This window comes from Gambusia affinis, linkage group LG12 (genome assembly GCF_019740435.1).
Source record: "Gambusia affinis linkage group LG12, SWU_Gaff_1.0, whole genome shotgun sequence".
NCBI classification, from domain to species: domain Eukaryota; kingdom Metazoa; phylum Chordata; class Actinopteri; order Cyprinodontiformes; family Poeciliidae; genus Gambusia; species Gambusia affinis.
Window position 1 is genome coordinate 24556767 of NC_057879.1, and position 14666 is coordinate 24571432.

General features: G+C 36.9%; 1 protein-coding gene across 4 annotated transcripts in view; it reads left to right on the top strand.

The window, feature by feature from the left end:
- LOC122841287 (contactin-associated protein-like 4) overlaps positions 1 to 14666 on the top strand; it is a 164160-nt gene that overhangs the window by 103983 nt on the left and 45511 nt on the right. For all 4 annotated transcript variants that reach the window (XR_006372372.1, XM_044134472.1, XM_044134473.1 and 1 more), the window contains 4 exons: positions 1608 to 1811; positions 9499 to 9674; positions 9742 to 9873; positions 13822 to 14089. Coding sequence is in view for 3 of the 4 variants with exons in the window: in XM_044134472.1 (XP_043990407.1) it covers positions 1608 to 1811; positions 9499 to 9674; positions 9742 to 9873; positions 13822 to 14089 (780 nt within the window). In the remaining variant the exon portion in view is untranslated. The remainder of the gene's footprint in view (positions 1 to 1607; positions 1812 to 9498; positions 9675 to 9741; positions 9874 to 13821; positions 14090 to 14666) is intronic.

The window sequence follows — 14666 nt, forward strand, 5'->3', positions numbered from 1 at the left end:
TTGCATGTAGGCAGTACAATGCTGAAGCAGTCTATTTAATCTTTTCTCAAACCTACTACTTAAATTATTTTGATGAATATACTCTAATAAAAATATTCAAATTGTTCACCCCCTCCAGACCCACTATAAATCAGATTTTTGCTCAGTTAATTTTTTTTTTATTTGCATTTTTGCATAAATAAGTGCAACCTCAATGAGACTTCTGTGTGAACAGTTTACAACCCCAAAGCAAAAAAAAAAATTCTTATTACAAGTGAAATAATCACTTGATGAACTAGTACTAGTTCACAAGATGAACTAGTACTTTTTCATCAATAGTAAGGCATTATTCACTTAATGATAAGTTATCATGTTGCAGTTTTGCTTGTCTGTTACTTTTCTCTTATTTCAAATATACTAAGGTCTTTGTACGAGAAATGACACAAAAATGTTGTGTTCTTGCAGTGTAAGTAAATAATTCCTTAAGATTAAATTTAAAAGATTTACCAGTTCCACTAACAGATTATCTCAGCTACTACAAGACGTTTTTCCATGTTATATGTGAAATGAACTTCCAATGGAACTAGAACTGGGTTGCTAGGCAACGGGCTGGTTTGGCTGGCGTTGCTAGGTAACCGCACAGCGACTGTTGATTGTGAACTAAGTGGAACTAGAATTTTTTTCATCAATATTAAGGAATTATTGACTTTAAACAAGCTCCTGAGTTACTAGAAATTACTTGAATAAGACAGGTATGATTGTCTTATTCAAACTGATATGTTTGCACAAGAAACTAGATCAAAAATACCTGGTCAGGTTTGGGGGTTTTGCATTGTAGGTCAATGATTTCTTAAGATTAAGAAAAGAAAAATGACTAGTTTCACTGGCAGATTATTTTATGTATACCAATACATTTTTCTCATGTAATAAGTGAAATAATCTGCCAGTGGGACAGGGACTTTTTCATCAATATTTATTACTTATTGACTCCAAACAAGCCCCCATATTTTGCTGAAATGTTGCTTGCAAGTTAGTTTTATCTTATTTCAAGTCCACTAAAAGCAAGACCAAATATACTTGGTAAGATTTTGTGTTTTTACAGTGCACAGACTGAGATTCAGCTTGAAAAAATCTGTTGTTTTGAATAATTACAGGGTTGGGCCTTACTGCGGTTGAATAAAACACAATCCTTATCTAGGAGCTAGATGAACATGTTCGGTTGTACATAAGGAAAGCTGGAAACAGCGTTTTCAGCTCCACACAAAGGATGAGTCGGGCAGTCGGAGCTGCTCTGTAATCAGCAGGAAATGCACTGTACAGTGCAATAAGCACATTACTGCAAGCTAAGTGAGGTCAAAGACTTGCCAACTTCATTAAAAAAGAAAAGGGAAATTAGTTGTACAACTGAAGAGGAAACTGATGCTGAGCTCAGCAGCTCTTTTTAACAGCAGTCCATTCTTTCCCATCCTCACCGTTCGTCTGGCCTCAGTCTAAATCCCCAGCCGGCAGAGGACACCGGCAGAGAAAGTGCTTGATTAACAGAAAACAGATTTGTAACCCAGTAACAAGCTGAAACGTTAAGGCTGAGGTTCACAGCTCAAGATGCTTCTGTCTTATTTCATTTTCAGCCTCAGATGTGATGAGCTTCGACGGCGGCAGCAGCCTGACGTACCGACCGGGTCCGGTGCCGAGTCAGGGGTCGAAACAGGTCATCTCCCTGAAGTTCAAAACCCTGAGGAACTCTGGGACGCTGCTGCACGCCGAAGGGCGGGAAGGGTCGGGCCTCAGCCTGCAGCTGGAGAGGGGGAAGCTACAGCTGCTGCTCAGAGAAGGTGAAACACTTAATATCAGTGCTAGCAATTTAAAGTTTATTTGTTTTTGCTGCTAAATTATTGAATAAATTAACAAGTACGATATCTATTGTTTTAAATCTGTTATTTAGGACAGCGGTTCCCAAAATTTATTCCACAAACCCGCAAACAGCATTAGCTTCTAACTGGGATCCTCCTTTACAAAAATCCAAAGATAATGCTACAAAATATGTAAAAAATATCAACTTTTAGAGTGTTTTGTAATACTTTTATTCACTACTAAATAATTCCTACACTCTTTAAGCATAAATACTCATGCTTTCCAGTTTTAGAGTCTCGTGAATTGCTAGGTGTCCTTCTGCTTTTTTCTTCTCAGAAACGTTTTTATTTCATGCTCGCTGGCTACGCTGGCTACGCTGGCTACGCTGGCTACGCTGGCTACGCTGGCTACGCTGGCTACGCTGGCTACGCTGGCTACGCTGGCTACGCTCGTTGCCAGGCAGGTAATCAGACTGAGGAGCCTGGCAAATAACATTTTTAGGTTACATTTTATAATAGTAATTGAAAAACAAGACAGATTTTCTGAAGGAAAACACACACAAAAAAATATTTAAAGAAAGTTGTAAATATTTTTTTACAGTATTTTCCACACTATGTCGTTTGGCTGGTCCTACAAGTTACACGTTTTTTCCTCTTCATAATAATTTTTTGACATATGCAACTAATTCTAGGGTGACTAATAGTCCAGAAAATACATTACTATTTATAACAAAAATAAGCCCAAAAATGCATTCAGCCAAGTCGGAACAGAGCATACTTTAACGTTCTTGGAGGCTAATTAGCAGCCAATGCATCAACCGCTCACACAAACAGGACCCAGTGAGACGGCCAGAGCTCCTCAGGTGTTCTCGTTTGACTGACGGCTCTCTCTGGCGATTGGTCGGTTTGAAACCACAGGAATCCAATTAGCAGCCAGACCATCTGAGCAGAAAGTAATCAAGTTGTTAACACCTGAAAAGAAACCAGAGAAACAGAGAGGAAGGAATAAAGGCAGAGAACATGAAGCCGTTTTCCTCCAGAGAAAGATTTCCTCTGTGTGTTGTTGGGTTCGCCCTTACAGAAACAAAGACAGAATCAGCTATTTGCGATCATCATGCTGTCAAAGTTGGTGAGCTAAAAGGAATACCTCAGCACTTTTTCTATCATGCCAAAATATTAGACATTTTATTGCTAGGAATTAAAACACAACGATCCATATAAAGTATTTGACCAGCCAGGACTACAGTGAGATGGGTTAGAACTATGGATGAAAACCATTAATCCACTTACGACTGTTGATTAATAGTTTATTAGATTAAAATGAGTTCAATTTGATTAACTAGTAACATCCACTTCTTTTAATGTTGTAGTCTGGCCGCCATCCAGTGGAGGGCATCACTGGTCATCCTTAAGTGGAGCCAGTTCATATAGAAATAAAGGTGGGGGGACCATACCAGAACAGGAAAGAATGAAGAGTACACTTTAGGTGGTTCTGTTTTGGAATATAAATTTTGCCTTAATAGCTGCATGACGGAGCAGCGTCAACTTCTCAACCAAACATTACTGATTTTCTCTGAAAGCAAGGATGTGATGATGACAGAAAAGTTGAAAATAATGGAGCAAAATTGGAAAAAAACATGTCAATAAGCAAGGTTGGTTTTGAGGGATGTCTTTAGTTAACACACTTTCTGAAGTGAAGTTTTAACATTGATTTAAGAGCAACTGCAGAGAGCACTTCTGTATGATTATCTTTCTGTTAATGAAAAATTAAGTATTTCACATATTTTATTCTTTTCAGTAGTAATACTACAGAATGTAATACAGCTAACACAAAATAACTATTTTTGACATAAATGCTATTTTTTAAGTTTACTTAAAGAATAGCATTTATGCGCTGTTTTATGTTGGACAACCAGGTAAAACACCAATATGCCACTCTAAAGTTTGAGGTTAGAGCAGCTAAAGAGGTACTATATGTATAATTTAGCAAGATGCTGAAAAATCTTGCTAAAGGTAAATAAATATTTACCTGATCCAGGAAGAAACTGGACTTTCAGGTCCAGATTGAGACCATATCTGAAACAAATAGATTCAGGCATTTGTTATAAAAATACACAGACTGCGTTTATACTAGAAACCAAAATAAAACAAGCTGAAAAACTTTAAAATATAAGTCTATAACAGAAGGAAAGTGAGTCTGTAAAAAAAAAGAAAACAGCTTGGGCTCTTTTGAATCATCAGGAAAAAAACAGTTTATCCCTGAAAGGCAGATCTATTGTTTGATTCATCGTCACAGAGGTCCGTGGAAAAAGCAGAACGAGATCCTGTGATGTAGTTTTTAGTGAGAGTTACGGCCTGCCAGCTCACATGCTGGCCTCTGATTGGTTAATTCCCGGCTCTCTCTTGGCGGCTGCATCGGCGTCTCGTTACTGCCATGATGGATGGTTCTGGTTCGTGGCACCATGTGTTACGTCTGGACTCACCAAGACTTTCTGCTCTGCCTGTACAAAACCGTTTGTTTATATGAGCGGCGGACATTTTGAGTTTAAACCAGTTTCCAACTGGCATTAACATTCATTTTCATCTTCCAAGCGTTGTTTTTGCTCAGCTTCTTCATTTTTTCTTTTTTGTTTTTACACTTTCAAGCGCCATGAAGCATCTAAAAAGACATAAAAGTTTCTAAACAAAGGTTCTGACATTGTGGAAATAACTCATTTATGTCACCTTGAGCGCTCTCTGTAGGACCTTTATCCCCTGCATTTGTGTCACCTTTAAAAAAAAAATGACCCAGGTACTTTTTTGGAAAGTCTCTGTTTCTGTAACGAGTAGATCACCTTGGAAACCTGTCCAATTAGGAAGATGAACTGCATAGCCTTGGGATGAAACATAGATTTTTCTACATCCATCTATTAGAGTTAGAAAATAATTACCAGATAAATAAATGTTCAAGTTTTGGTCCATCCAACAAATAAAAAGAAAAAAAAGTCTTTTGTGGGTTTTTATTCAGTCGTCGGCTTTTTTTTTTTTTACCTTCTCCTCAAATTAAAAACATTCAGCAGGCAGCGAAACCTTATGAGGTTATCTCTCATATTAAACATCAAACTCTGGAGTGTTTCTTCTTTTAAATGGTTTCCTGCTGTTACATTTTATTTTTTCTTTTCACATATCTAAATATCTAACACAGATGGTTCAGGATGGAGGAACGTTTTTCCTCTGATTCATTTCTAGCTGCGTTTTTTTTTTTTTTTTTTTTTTTTACAACTTTATAATATATCGACTTTATTCTTGTACAACATTGTTCTCATAATATTCTGACATTTTTTTTCTTGTATTTCCCTTTGGGATCAATAAAATCTTTTTCAATTTGGATTGAATTTTGACAATTCTTGTACTACTTTCTCACAATCTATCATGCGACTTTATTCATCTAATATTGTGTCTTTATCCTTTTATTATTTGGACCTAATTTTCTTAAACATTTTCTCACAATTTTTACTCTTTTCTTGTAATATTTCAACGTATGATAGTCCACTTTTATTCTTGTTATATTATTATTTTTTCCTCACAATATTATGACTTTTTTCTCATAATCACGTTTTTCTTGTAACATTTATTTTTGTAATATTTTGACTTAATTCTCGTACAATTTGCTCACAATATAAAGACCTTTTTTCATGATTTTGGACTTTCTATAATGCGACTGTAATATTTGACCTAATTCTTTTACAATTGTTTTTCTGACAATATTATTAAATTTTTCTTGTAATGTTATAACTTTATTCGAATGACGTTATATGACATTTTTCTCACAATATAACGTTACTCTTGTATTATTATAACTTTTTCTTGTGTCATTACAGATTTATTCTCATATTATTTTGATTCACTATTGTACGACTTTTATTCTCGTAACATTGTGACTTTATTTTCTGATGCTCCATCATAAAACTCTCAGCCCATTAAACTCTTATCTTATCTTATTTTCATTTTTTGGTTTTTTTTTCTTCTCTCATTGCTTCTCAGAAGCAGCTCAAAGCTTTTTGTACATCTTTCAGCTCTCTGCTTCACATTACCTGCTTTATTTATCGCCCGTGTTACGGTGTTGCTCATAATTCAGGTCATCTGCCGACCCTGAGTTCATGCCTGCTGTTCTCTGCAGCGCCAGCACATTCAGGCCTCTTTCTCCTCCCACCGTTCACTTCAGATCCCGCTCCTCTCTTTATGAGGCAACACTGAGCAACAGCCCAGAAACTGCAACATGATCCTGAATAACGGCGGCACCAAGAGCACCAATTACAAACTTCAGAGCTGATTCATTTGGAGCAGAAGCAAATATCTCACAGAGCCTTTCTGTCATCTGAAGTTATCTCAGTTCCCACCCTGTTATTTTAGGTTCATTTGTTCGTTTTCAGCTTTAGGACATGTATTATAATTATTATTATTCAACCTTGTCAAGCTGAATCTTATCCTTCTTTTCAAAAAAAGAAGTGAGTCCTTTCTATCGGGGAATAAAAAGAAACGGATCCAGCTGCAAGCCTCCCGCTGTGTGATCCGAATTGAATCGTTACAGGCCGTCTTTGACGGAGGTTGAGCTTTACGAGAGTCAGCCGGTGAAGCGATGTAACACCAAGCGGTTTTCCCGATAAGAGCAATCAGATTTAGGGGCGTTTTAATGGAAGGCAGAAGAGATACGATGAAGAGATTTTCCCTCGAAGACAAAACAAACAGCATCGACTGTAACAATGAGACAGCGCAGTCTATCCTAATGTCCTTCAGATCAGCATTCAATCTGAAAAGCACTTATACTTTCACTTAATCCAAAATTACTTTGGAGATTCATTACAATGGATTCAGATTTTAAAAGTAAACATTCAGTTTTCAAACGAAGACAGGAATGATCTTGAGTCCTGCACTTTCTGAAGGACTTTGTCAGTAAATCAGGGAGTTTCAACAAGTAGCATATCTTTATTAAAATGATTTTCATTGTTCGTTTTCATCAAAAAGCCTCAATTACATGTGTTTTTGTTTATCTAAGGGTCCCCGTTAGTCTCTACTGTAGTAGAGTCCACAGCAGACATTACTATAAGAATCATTCCTAAAAACACACAAGGTATTTCTTAAGACACAAACAAAAATAAAAATTGTCAGTTTCTGTCTGAGATTTTCTTTAGTGAGTTTTTGTCATGATACAAGTCATATCATTTATAATTTTCATAAAAAGTCTTAAACTTGATCCTGTAAAATCTGCAGGAACCCTGGTTCTGTCGAATATGTAGAAATACTCAGAACATATTAAAGTACTTCTTCAATAAATGTTACATATATGTTTTGTTCTTTTCATGACAATCAGTTCTTCTACAGAGTAATTGCTGAAAGTAGGGGTACACCGATTCCAATTTTGGCCAAGAGTTAAAAATTAATATAAATGGACTGTCAACTTAAACAAATATGTGTATTTTGTATATTGTTTGATAAAAAAGTATTTATTTATATACTTTATCTTTGATGATAAACTCTAAATCCTTGTTGTCTGATCACCCTAATTTTTAGCTTCATCCACAGATTTTGCATCCGATTAAAACAAACAAATGGACCTGACTTAAAACTACGATACGCACTGAAGAGAACATAACCTGTTTTGAGAAGCATTAAAAACAGATTTATTTAATTTTTATTCATTCTTGCATAACTCTGCATGCAAGTGTTATAATCCTGTTTGCACACGGCTCATTTGAGATTAAGATTCTGCTAAATTATAATAGTTTGGTTGATTTTCTGCTTGACCAATCAGGACTCCTCAAAACGAGTTAAAACTGCTGAATTTTGACGTCTGAAAAAGATCCCAGCATTCATATTCAGTTTTATCATTAGGGAAATTTTCTCAGTTTGAAAATTTAATATGTGAGCTCGATCTCTGTCTTTCCCTTATTCACTTATGAAGTAATCAAATCATCCATTTGATGAAACATCCATCCAGGGAGGTTTTCCTCTTCAAAAACCTGCAGCATATTAATTGTCCTATTAATCAATGCCAGAGAAGATATCTAATTTGTTTTGTCTTTCCTCTCATATTGATTGCTTTTGTCTCCTTCTGCTCATCCGCACTGAAATCAAATAAATCATCACAATAGATGCTCTGACAGTACAGAGGTTCCTCTCTATCATGAGGTGAAAATCATAACTTTGTCTGTCTGGATGAAGTTGTTTTTCTGAGGAAAATCTATCCTCTCGTGGAGTGAGCTCAAATATCAAAGGTGCATTTGTCCGTCATCCTTCGAGCTGCCGGCTCATCTCTTTCTCTCTCTTTCTTCTCCGTCTCTGACGTTGGGATTGCCTCCCCCACCGAAGAATGCACGATGCATTTTTAATGCGCCTTCTCGCCGGTTTCTTCTCTCAGCAGAACCGCGAAGTTTTCTCTCACATCCCAAGTGGAGATCCACTTATTAAGACCGGCTGCTGCTCATTCATCATTAATGATGTCTCACCATGTTCCTTTGTATTCACATATTTGGCTTCGGCTTCCAGACAAGTATGCAGATGTACTTATGGGTTTCTAATGAGACGGCCTTGCAGTGACCCTCCCTGCTCTACGCAGAGAAAAGAAGAGTTTTTTTATTTATCTTGAAGGATTTTTTTGTTGGTCAGATTGTGAGAGAGCAGCAGATGAACAGGTCAAATAACGAGGATGAAAACACACAAGGAGATCAGGTTACCTCTATCTCAGACAGAAAACATGTTACATAAAAGGACCAGAGGATAAAAACTACACATCCAAACAACAAACCTGGAAGAAAATCTAAAAAAAAAAAACCCAAAAATGTAAAGTTATAATTTTTACCGTTATGCTTAAGAGGACAAAATAACACGAGAAAAAGTGGATCAAAACATAAAAATAAATCAGAATTTGAGTTTGGTTTCACACGCTCGAGTAAGAATAGAATTATTTATTATGTAACAAGACTTTTTCAGTTAAGCTTCTCAAGCAAATTTTCATTCAAAAGACGTTAATGCTAATATTTTTAACTTTTTCAATCAATAAAATAATGAAAATTTATTTCAAAAAAACCATAAAAATAAGTCATTTTTATTTTTAACAGCTAAGGTCAGCATTTACAATAAGAGTTACAGTTAGTGGTGACGTGCTAATAGCGAAGCTAATATTTCTTATAGCACCTTTGCTAATTCTAATGTTTAGCACACTTAGCTTCCCCAAATTTAGTTTCTAAAGCATTAATTTACTTTGCTGTTTTCTAACATGTCAATTGAATAAAGTTTGATATTTATGTTGTAGTTTCGTTTTTTGACTGTTAAGAATCCTTCAAGTAGTTAGACATTTATATTCATCTACAGGTTTTGCAGCAGAGGCACATCTAAACGTTGCAGGACAGCGGACCTCCAGGACTGGAGCTTGACTCCCCTGCTTTAGTGGAATTAATGTTATAATTAAAGCTTTAGAGTTAGCGCAACTAACTTTTAATTTACTTACAGTGAAAAGAGTGAAACTTGTTCTCAGAAGCTACAATTTGACTTTAAATTGTCAGACTGTAAAAATTTAAGTAAAATAAATAAAAAGCTTCAGTTGTCAGTGATGTGGCTCATAGTTTGGCTTTCCCACATTCTCCTCACCGCGTGGTTTCTATCTTATTTTTTGGTGTTCTGTTTTTTCCAGCCACCTCTTCGTCCTCTGATCCCCGTCGGCTGACGTTCCTCGGCAGCCTGCTGGACGACCAGCACTGGCACCTCGTCATCCTGAGACAGAGTAACTCCCAACTCAACCTCACTGTGGACAAACACACACAGACGGTCCAAACCGCTGAAGAGTTCAGCCTCTGGGATGTCAAACTGGTGCGTAGGGACCAGGAAACATCCACATAAACCTGATTTAAACTCACTAAATCCATATTATGTTCAGCTGATTGTAGGAGCGTCGCAGAATCCAGGCGCCGCCAGGAAAAACTTCCAAGGCTGCCTGGAAAACTTGATGTACAACGGTGTTAACGTAACAGAACTAGCTAAAAACAACGACCATCAGGTTAGCATAAAGGTAAGTAAAGTTTACGTTTATTTATTTTTCAAAAATACAGAAAACAATGCTGAAAAAAAATACAAGACAGAGCTAGTATAGAAACAGATAAACCAGGGGAGTCAAACTCCAGTCCTGGAGGCCCTCTGTCCTGCAACGTTTAGATGTGTCTCTGCTGCAGCACCTGAATAGAATAATTAGGTCATAAAGGTTCTGGAGAACTGATCTACACAAGGAGGAAGTAATGAAGCCATTTCCTTCCAGCGCTTTGTACCTGTGGCTGATCTAAAAGCTGCAGGACAGCGACTGGAGGACTGGAGTTTGAGACCCCTGAGATAAACAATACTTAAATTCCTGCCAGTGACAAGAACACAAAGTGTGCACTGAAAAAAATGAAGATAGACACAAACTTATTATTTTACTTTTTTTACATAAAGCACCAGAATCTCTACTGTATATTTTCTAAAACATCTCAAGAAATTCCAGCTGAATCTGCAGACAAACTCCTGAAAGAAAACCAACAAACCTTATTGCATTTGTTTAAGTATTTATTTCTATAACTTTTTTTTATAATTTGAAGAATGAAAAACAGTTTTAACTCCTCAGAATTATTCTACACCTGAATCCCTCGAACTGAAGTACAATTTTTTTCAATATTTGTCCTGACATTTGTTGCTGTTTTTTAAAAATAAATCCCTCTCTCCTAATTCATAGTTTGAATTTCATAAAAATCAGTACAACATGTATAGTGTTCATTATAAAATAAACTTTATTTAAAAAAATCTCCTATTTTATTTTATTTTAACCCTTCACACATCAATGTTTCCATCAGGCTGACCTTCATTTAATTCTTCTAGTCACTTTTTTTTCGAAAACCAAAGGTTACAGATCGAGTCCATTCGCTGCTGCAGAGGATCTCATATTTGTTCTGTTTTTATTTTACCTTTTTGCTTAAATTGGGAGTTTGTGACCAAAACTGAAATATACTTTTGTGGTAAAAATGAACAATTTGTTTATTCTAGTCAGTTTAGTTGGTTAATTTTTTCTTTGACAGTTCTGTAGGACCACAAAAATGGATGAACCAGCCCAAAAGATAGAGAAAGTGAGGGACTAATTTGAAAAGATTGAAATTTATTAACTTATAATCAAAGCATTTCCCATCAGAAAACTATCACAACATCACTAGATAACTTTTTTATCTAAAGATAATTTGGAAATAATGGAAAATAATGGAATAACACTGAAAACAGCTATGTTATAAATATATCTTAAAACTTTAAAATAACTAAAAACTGGAATCTTACAGATGTTGGAGAAAATTATTTTATTAATTAATGTAATTTTGTATAAAGGAGTCTAGAATTGTGGAAAAGTTTGGATTATTGACATGAAAAACCTTGAAGATTTACTAACCCTAGTGTCACAACATAAAAAAATACTCAATTACATGTAAAAGTGTTACAAAGTTAGTCAAGTTTGCTGACATCTTCACTGCAAAAACACTAAATAATACCAAGAATTTTTGGTGAAATAATCTGCCAGTGCAACAAGTACTTTTTTTATTAATATTAAGGAAATATTGACTTAAAACAAGCTCTTATTTCTAACAGATTAGAGCTATAACGATTCCTCAAATGATTCAAGTACTTCGATTATTAAAATTCCTCGAGGAAAATTACCTGCCTCGAAGCCTCGTTAAATTATGTTTTATTTTTTAGCGCACCAGGTTCCGACTCTGTGATTATTTGTGTTACGCAACGCCTATGAGTTGTTGACGAAAGCTAAGTGGTACTAGCATAATGTAACATTTTTACATTCGGTCCTAAAATAATAATTTACAACAGCCCTACTTGTAAGTTAGTTTTGTCTTATTTCAAGTGCACTAAGATATTTGCACTTGAATTTAGACAAAAATGACTTGATAAGATTTTGTGTTTTTGCAGTGATTAATCCAGATCATCTTTCGAAGGAGATAAAGTTTTATTTCTCTGTTGTGAGGCGGACACATCACATATAAACCATCAGCTTTGATGTTCATCTCCTCAATTCCCTGAGCGCTGAGCTTTCATATCAGACAGTGAAGGCAATCGCAGCAACCGAACCTTCTGAAAAATAAATAATACAGACTGAAAATGACTCTTCACAGAGTCAGCACATGAAACGAGGTGCTGCGTGTTCCTTCAGTTGTTTTCAGCTAAAAGAAAAACTCGACATCAACGGATGTCCAGATATTTTCAGGAACAACGGCACTCTGTTAAACATTTGAGCTGCATCTAACTTTTGTTTCAGTTTCAGATTTTTATCTTAAATGTTTGTCTTTTTGAAAGATACACTCACAGCAGTAAGTTGTGTTAACTTTTTCAAATCTCCAGGAGTTGAACAAATGAAGGTTTTTAAGTTAGTGTTAGGATGAGGTAGTTTCTCGTCCTTTGCAAAATTTGTATGTTTCACAAAACAACAATGGAAACACTTTCTTCAAATCATACAAGTCACATGATCAAAAACCAGATGTTACTACTGGCCGGAAAGACGAAGAAGAAACAGGAAGTGCTAGGAGGATGATGGAATGACATGATTTCTAGTGACTTGAACAAACTTATTAACATCCATCCATTTTCTTTACACCCTTCTTCCCTAAATGGGGTCAGGAGGGTTGCTGGTTCCTCTCCAGCTGCGTTCCGGGCGAGAGGCGGGGTTCACCCTGGACAGGTCGCCGGTCTGTCGCAGGGCAACACAAAGACTTACAAGACAAACAACCACGCACACACACACCTAGGGAGAATTTAGAGAAACCAATTAACCTGACAGTCATGTTTTTGGACTGTGGGAGGAAGCCAGAGAACCCGGAGAGAACCCACCATGCACAGGGAGAACATGCAAACTCCATGCAGAAAGATCCCCGGGCCGGGAATCGAACCCAGGACCTTCTTGCTGCAAGGCAACAGCTCTACCAACTGCGCCACTGTGCAGCCTAACTTATTAACATCTAATTTGTTATTTTATGAAAACATTACAATTGTGAGATTGTGATTTTTCAACATAGTGGAATATAGACAAAGTTTTCCACATATTTGTAATGGAAGAATCATTCATGTTTATTAGTTTAAACCCAGAAATGTACCATGTCTATTCCAGTGGACATGAGCCACCAGAACTAAAAAAAAAAACAATGTTTACACGACTTGCCTTGTAGTTAAATCAAATTTATTAACTCATTTCTGAGTTAAAACCAACATTTTTCTGTTGACTTTATGTGCATTTCCAAGACAACACCTTCACTTTCAAGTTAAACCACCTTCAAATGTTTTACAGTGCAGCTGTTAGCGGGTTCAAACTCTCTGTTTCTGTGTTAATGGCAGAAACACAGGGAGGAGCAGCAGTAGGTGTGAGCTGCTTTTCCTTTCAAAGTGCAGAGCGGCATTATTCCTGACAGAAGCTGTTGCTCTCTCAGTGATGGCGTGTTAACTCAGTTACTGCCTAATTTAAAACACGCCTCTAATGCAGAACCCTCATAGGTGCTAGCATGCAGAAGTGCATGCCATTCTGAGTAGCTTCGCCGGGTTTTTATGGTCCAATTTTTACTTTATATTTTGCCGTGATGATGCATTCTGCAGCACATGTGTCCATATATCACTTTAACAGCTCTACAAAGGGCTTTTAGATGTCATCTCTGCTTCCAGAGCATTATAAAGATAGCCGGGTGATATTCCCAGCAGAGAGCCGGCGCAGTAATATATTACCTCTGCAGCTTTAGCGGCGGCTGCTGTGTCATTACGCCTCAGAACAATGGACTTCAATGAAGTGACAGCCGAGTCCACACACTCCGCCCCGCCGCCAATGAGACGTTTCAGTTTGTGCTTCTGTTCTCAAGGAGACTCGCTGATGAGACACGCCCCCTGCAGCTGATTAATATTCATGTTTTCTGTTGTTTTATCCCTTCAGTAATCAGTTTTTACTCTTCACTGTCAGGGCAACGTGACCTTTTCTTGTGCCGAGCCAGTTCACGTTGCCGCGACGTTCCCGGGACCCCACAGCTTCCTCCGGTTGCCGTGGACGATGCCGCCCACTTCATCTGGGATGTCCGTAGGGTTTCAGTTCAGGACGTGGAACAAGGCTGGGCTTCTGCTCACCTTTGACCTCCCAAGGCAAGGAGGCGAGGTGTGGCTGTACCTGGCAGAGGCGAGACTCTGCCTGCAGATCCAGAGAGGAGGCAGAGTGCTGCTGGAGCTCAGCGCCGGTCAGTCTGCAGGATGCATCAACTTTTTCACATTTTCTCACTTTACAACCACAAACTTCCATGTATTTCCTCTTGTGAGGCCATTGGACTGCACTGTAAAAACACAAAATATCACTGAATATCTCAGTTTTAAAAAAACTAAACTTCAGGCAGCTGGCAGGAAGATACTCTAAAATCAGAGCTCACTTTCCTTTCGAAAAGTAAATCAAGAGTCTTTTCATTAGCAAGCTCTGCTAAGTGGTGGAAACCTAATAATGGCAAATCGAATGAGCTGCAAGTTTCACTTTTTACACATTATCTACACTGCAAAAACCAGTGAAAACATCTTATTTCATTTGAAATAAGAGAAAACTAACTGACAAGAGAGAATAATAATTCTCTCTCTGAATAATTCAGTAAATTTGATGAAAAAGTGCTGGTTTCACTGGCAGATTTTTTTTTAAATCTGCAAATGAATAATGTACATTTTCATCAATATTAAGGAATTATTTACTTAAAACAAGCTCATTTTCTTGCTGAAAAGTTGTTTGTAAGTTAGTTTTGTCTTATTTCCCCCAGGAGAAACTAGGGGAAAAAA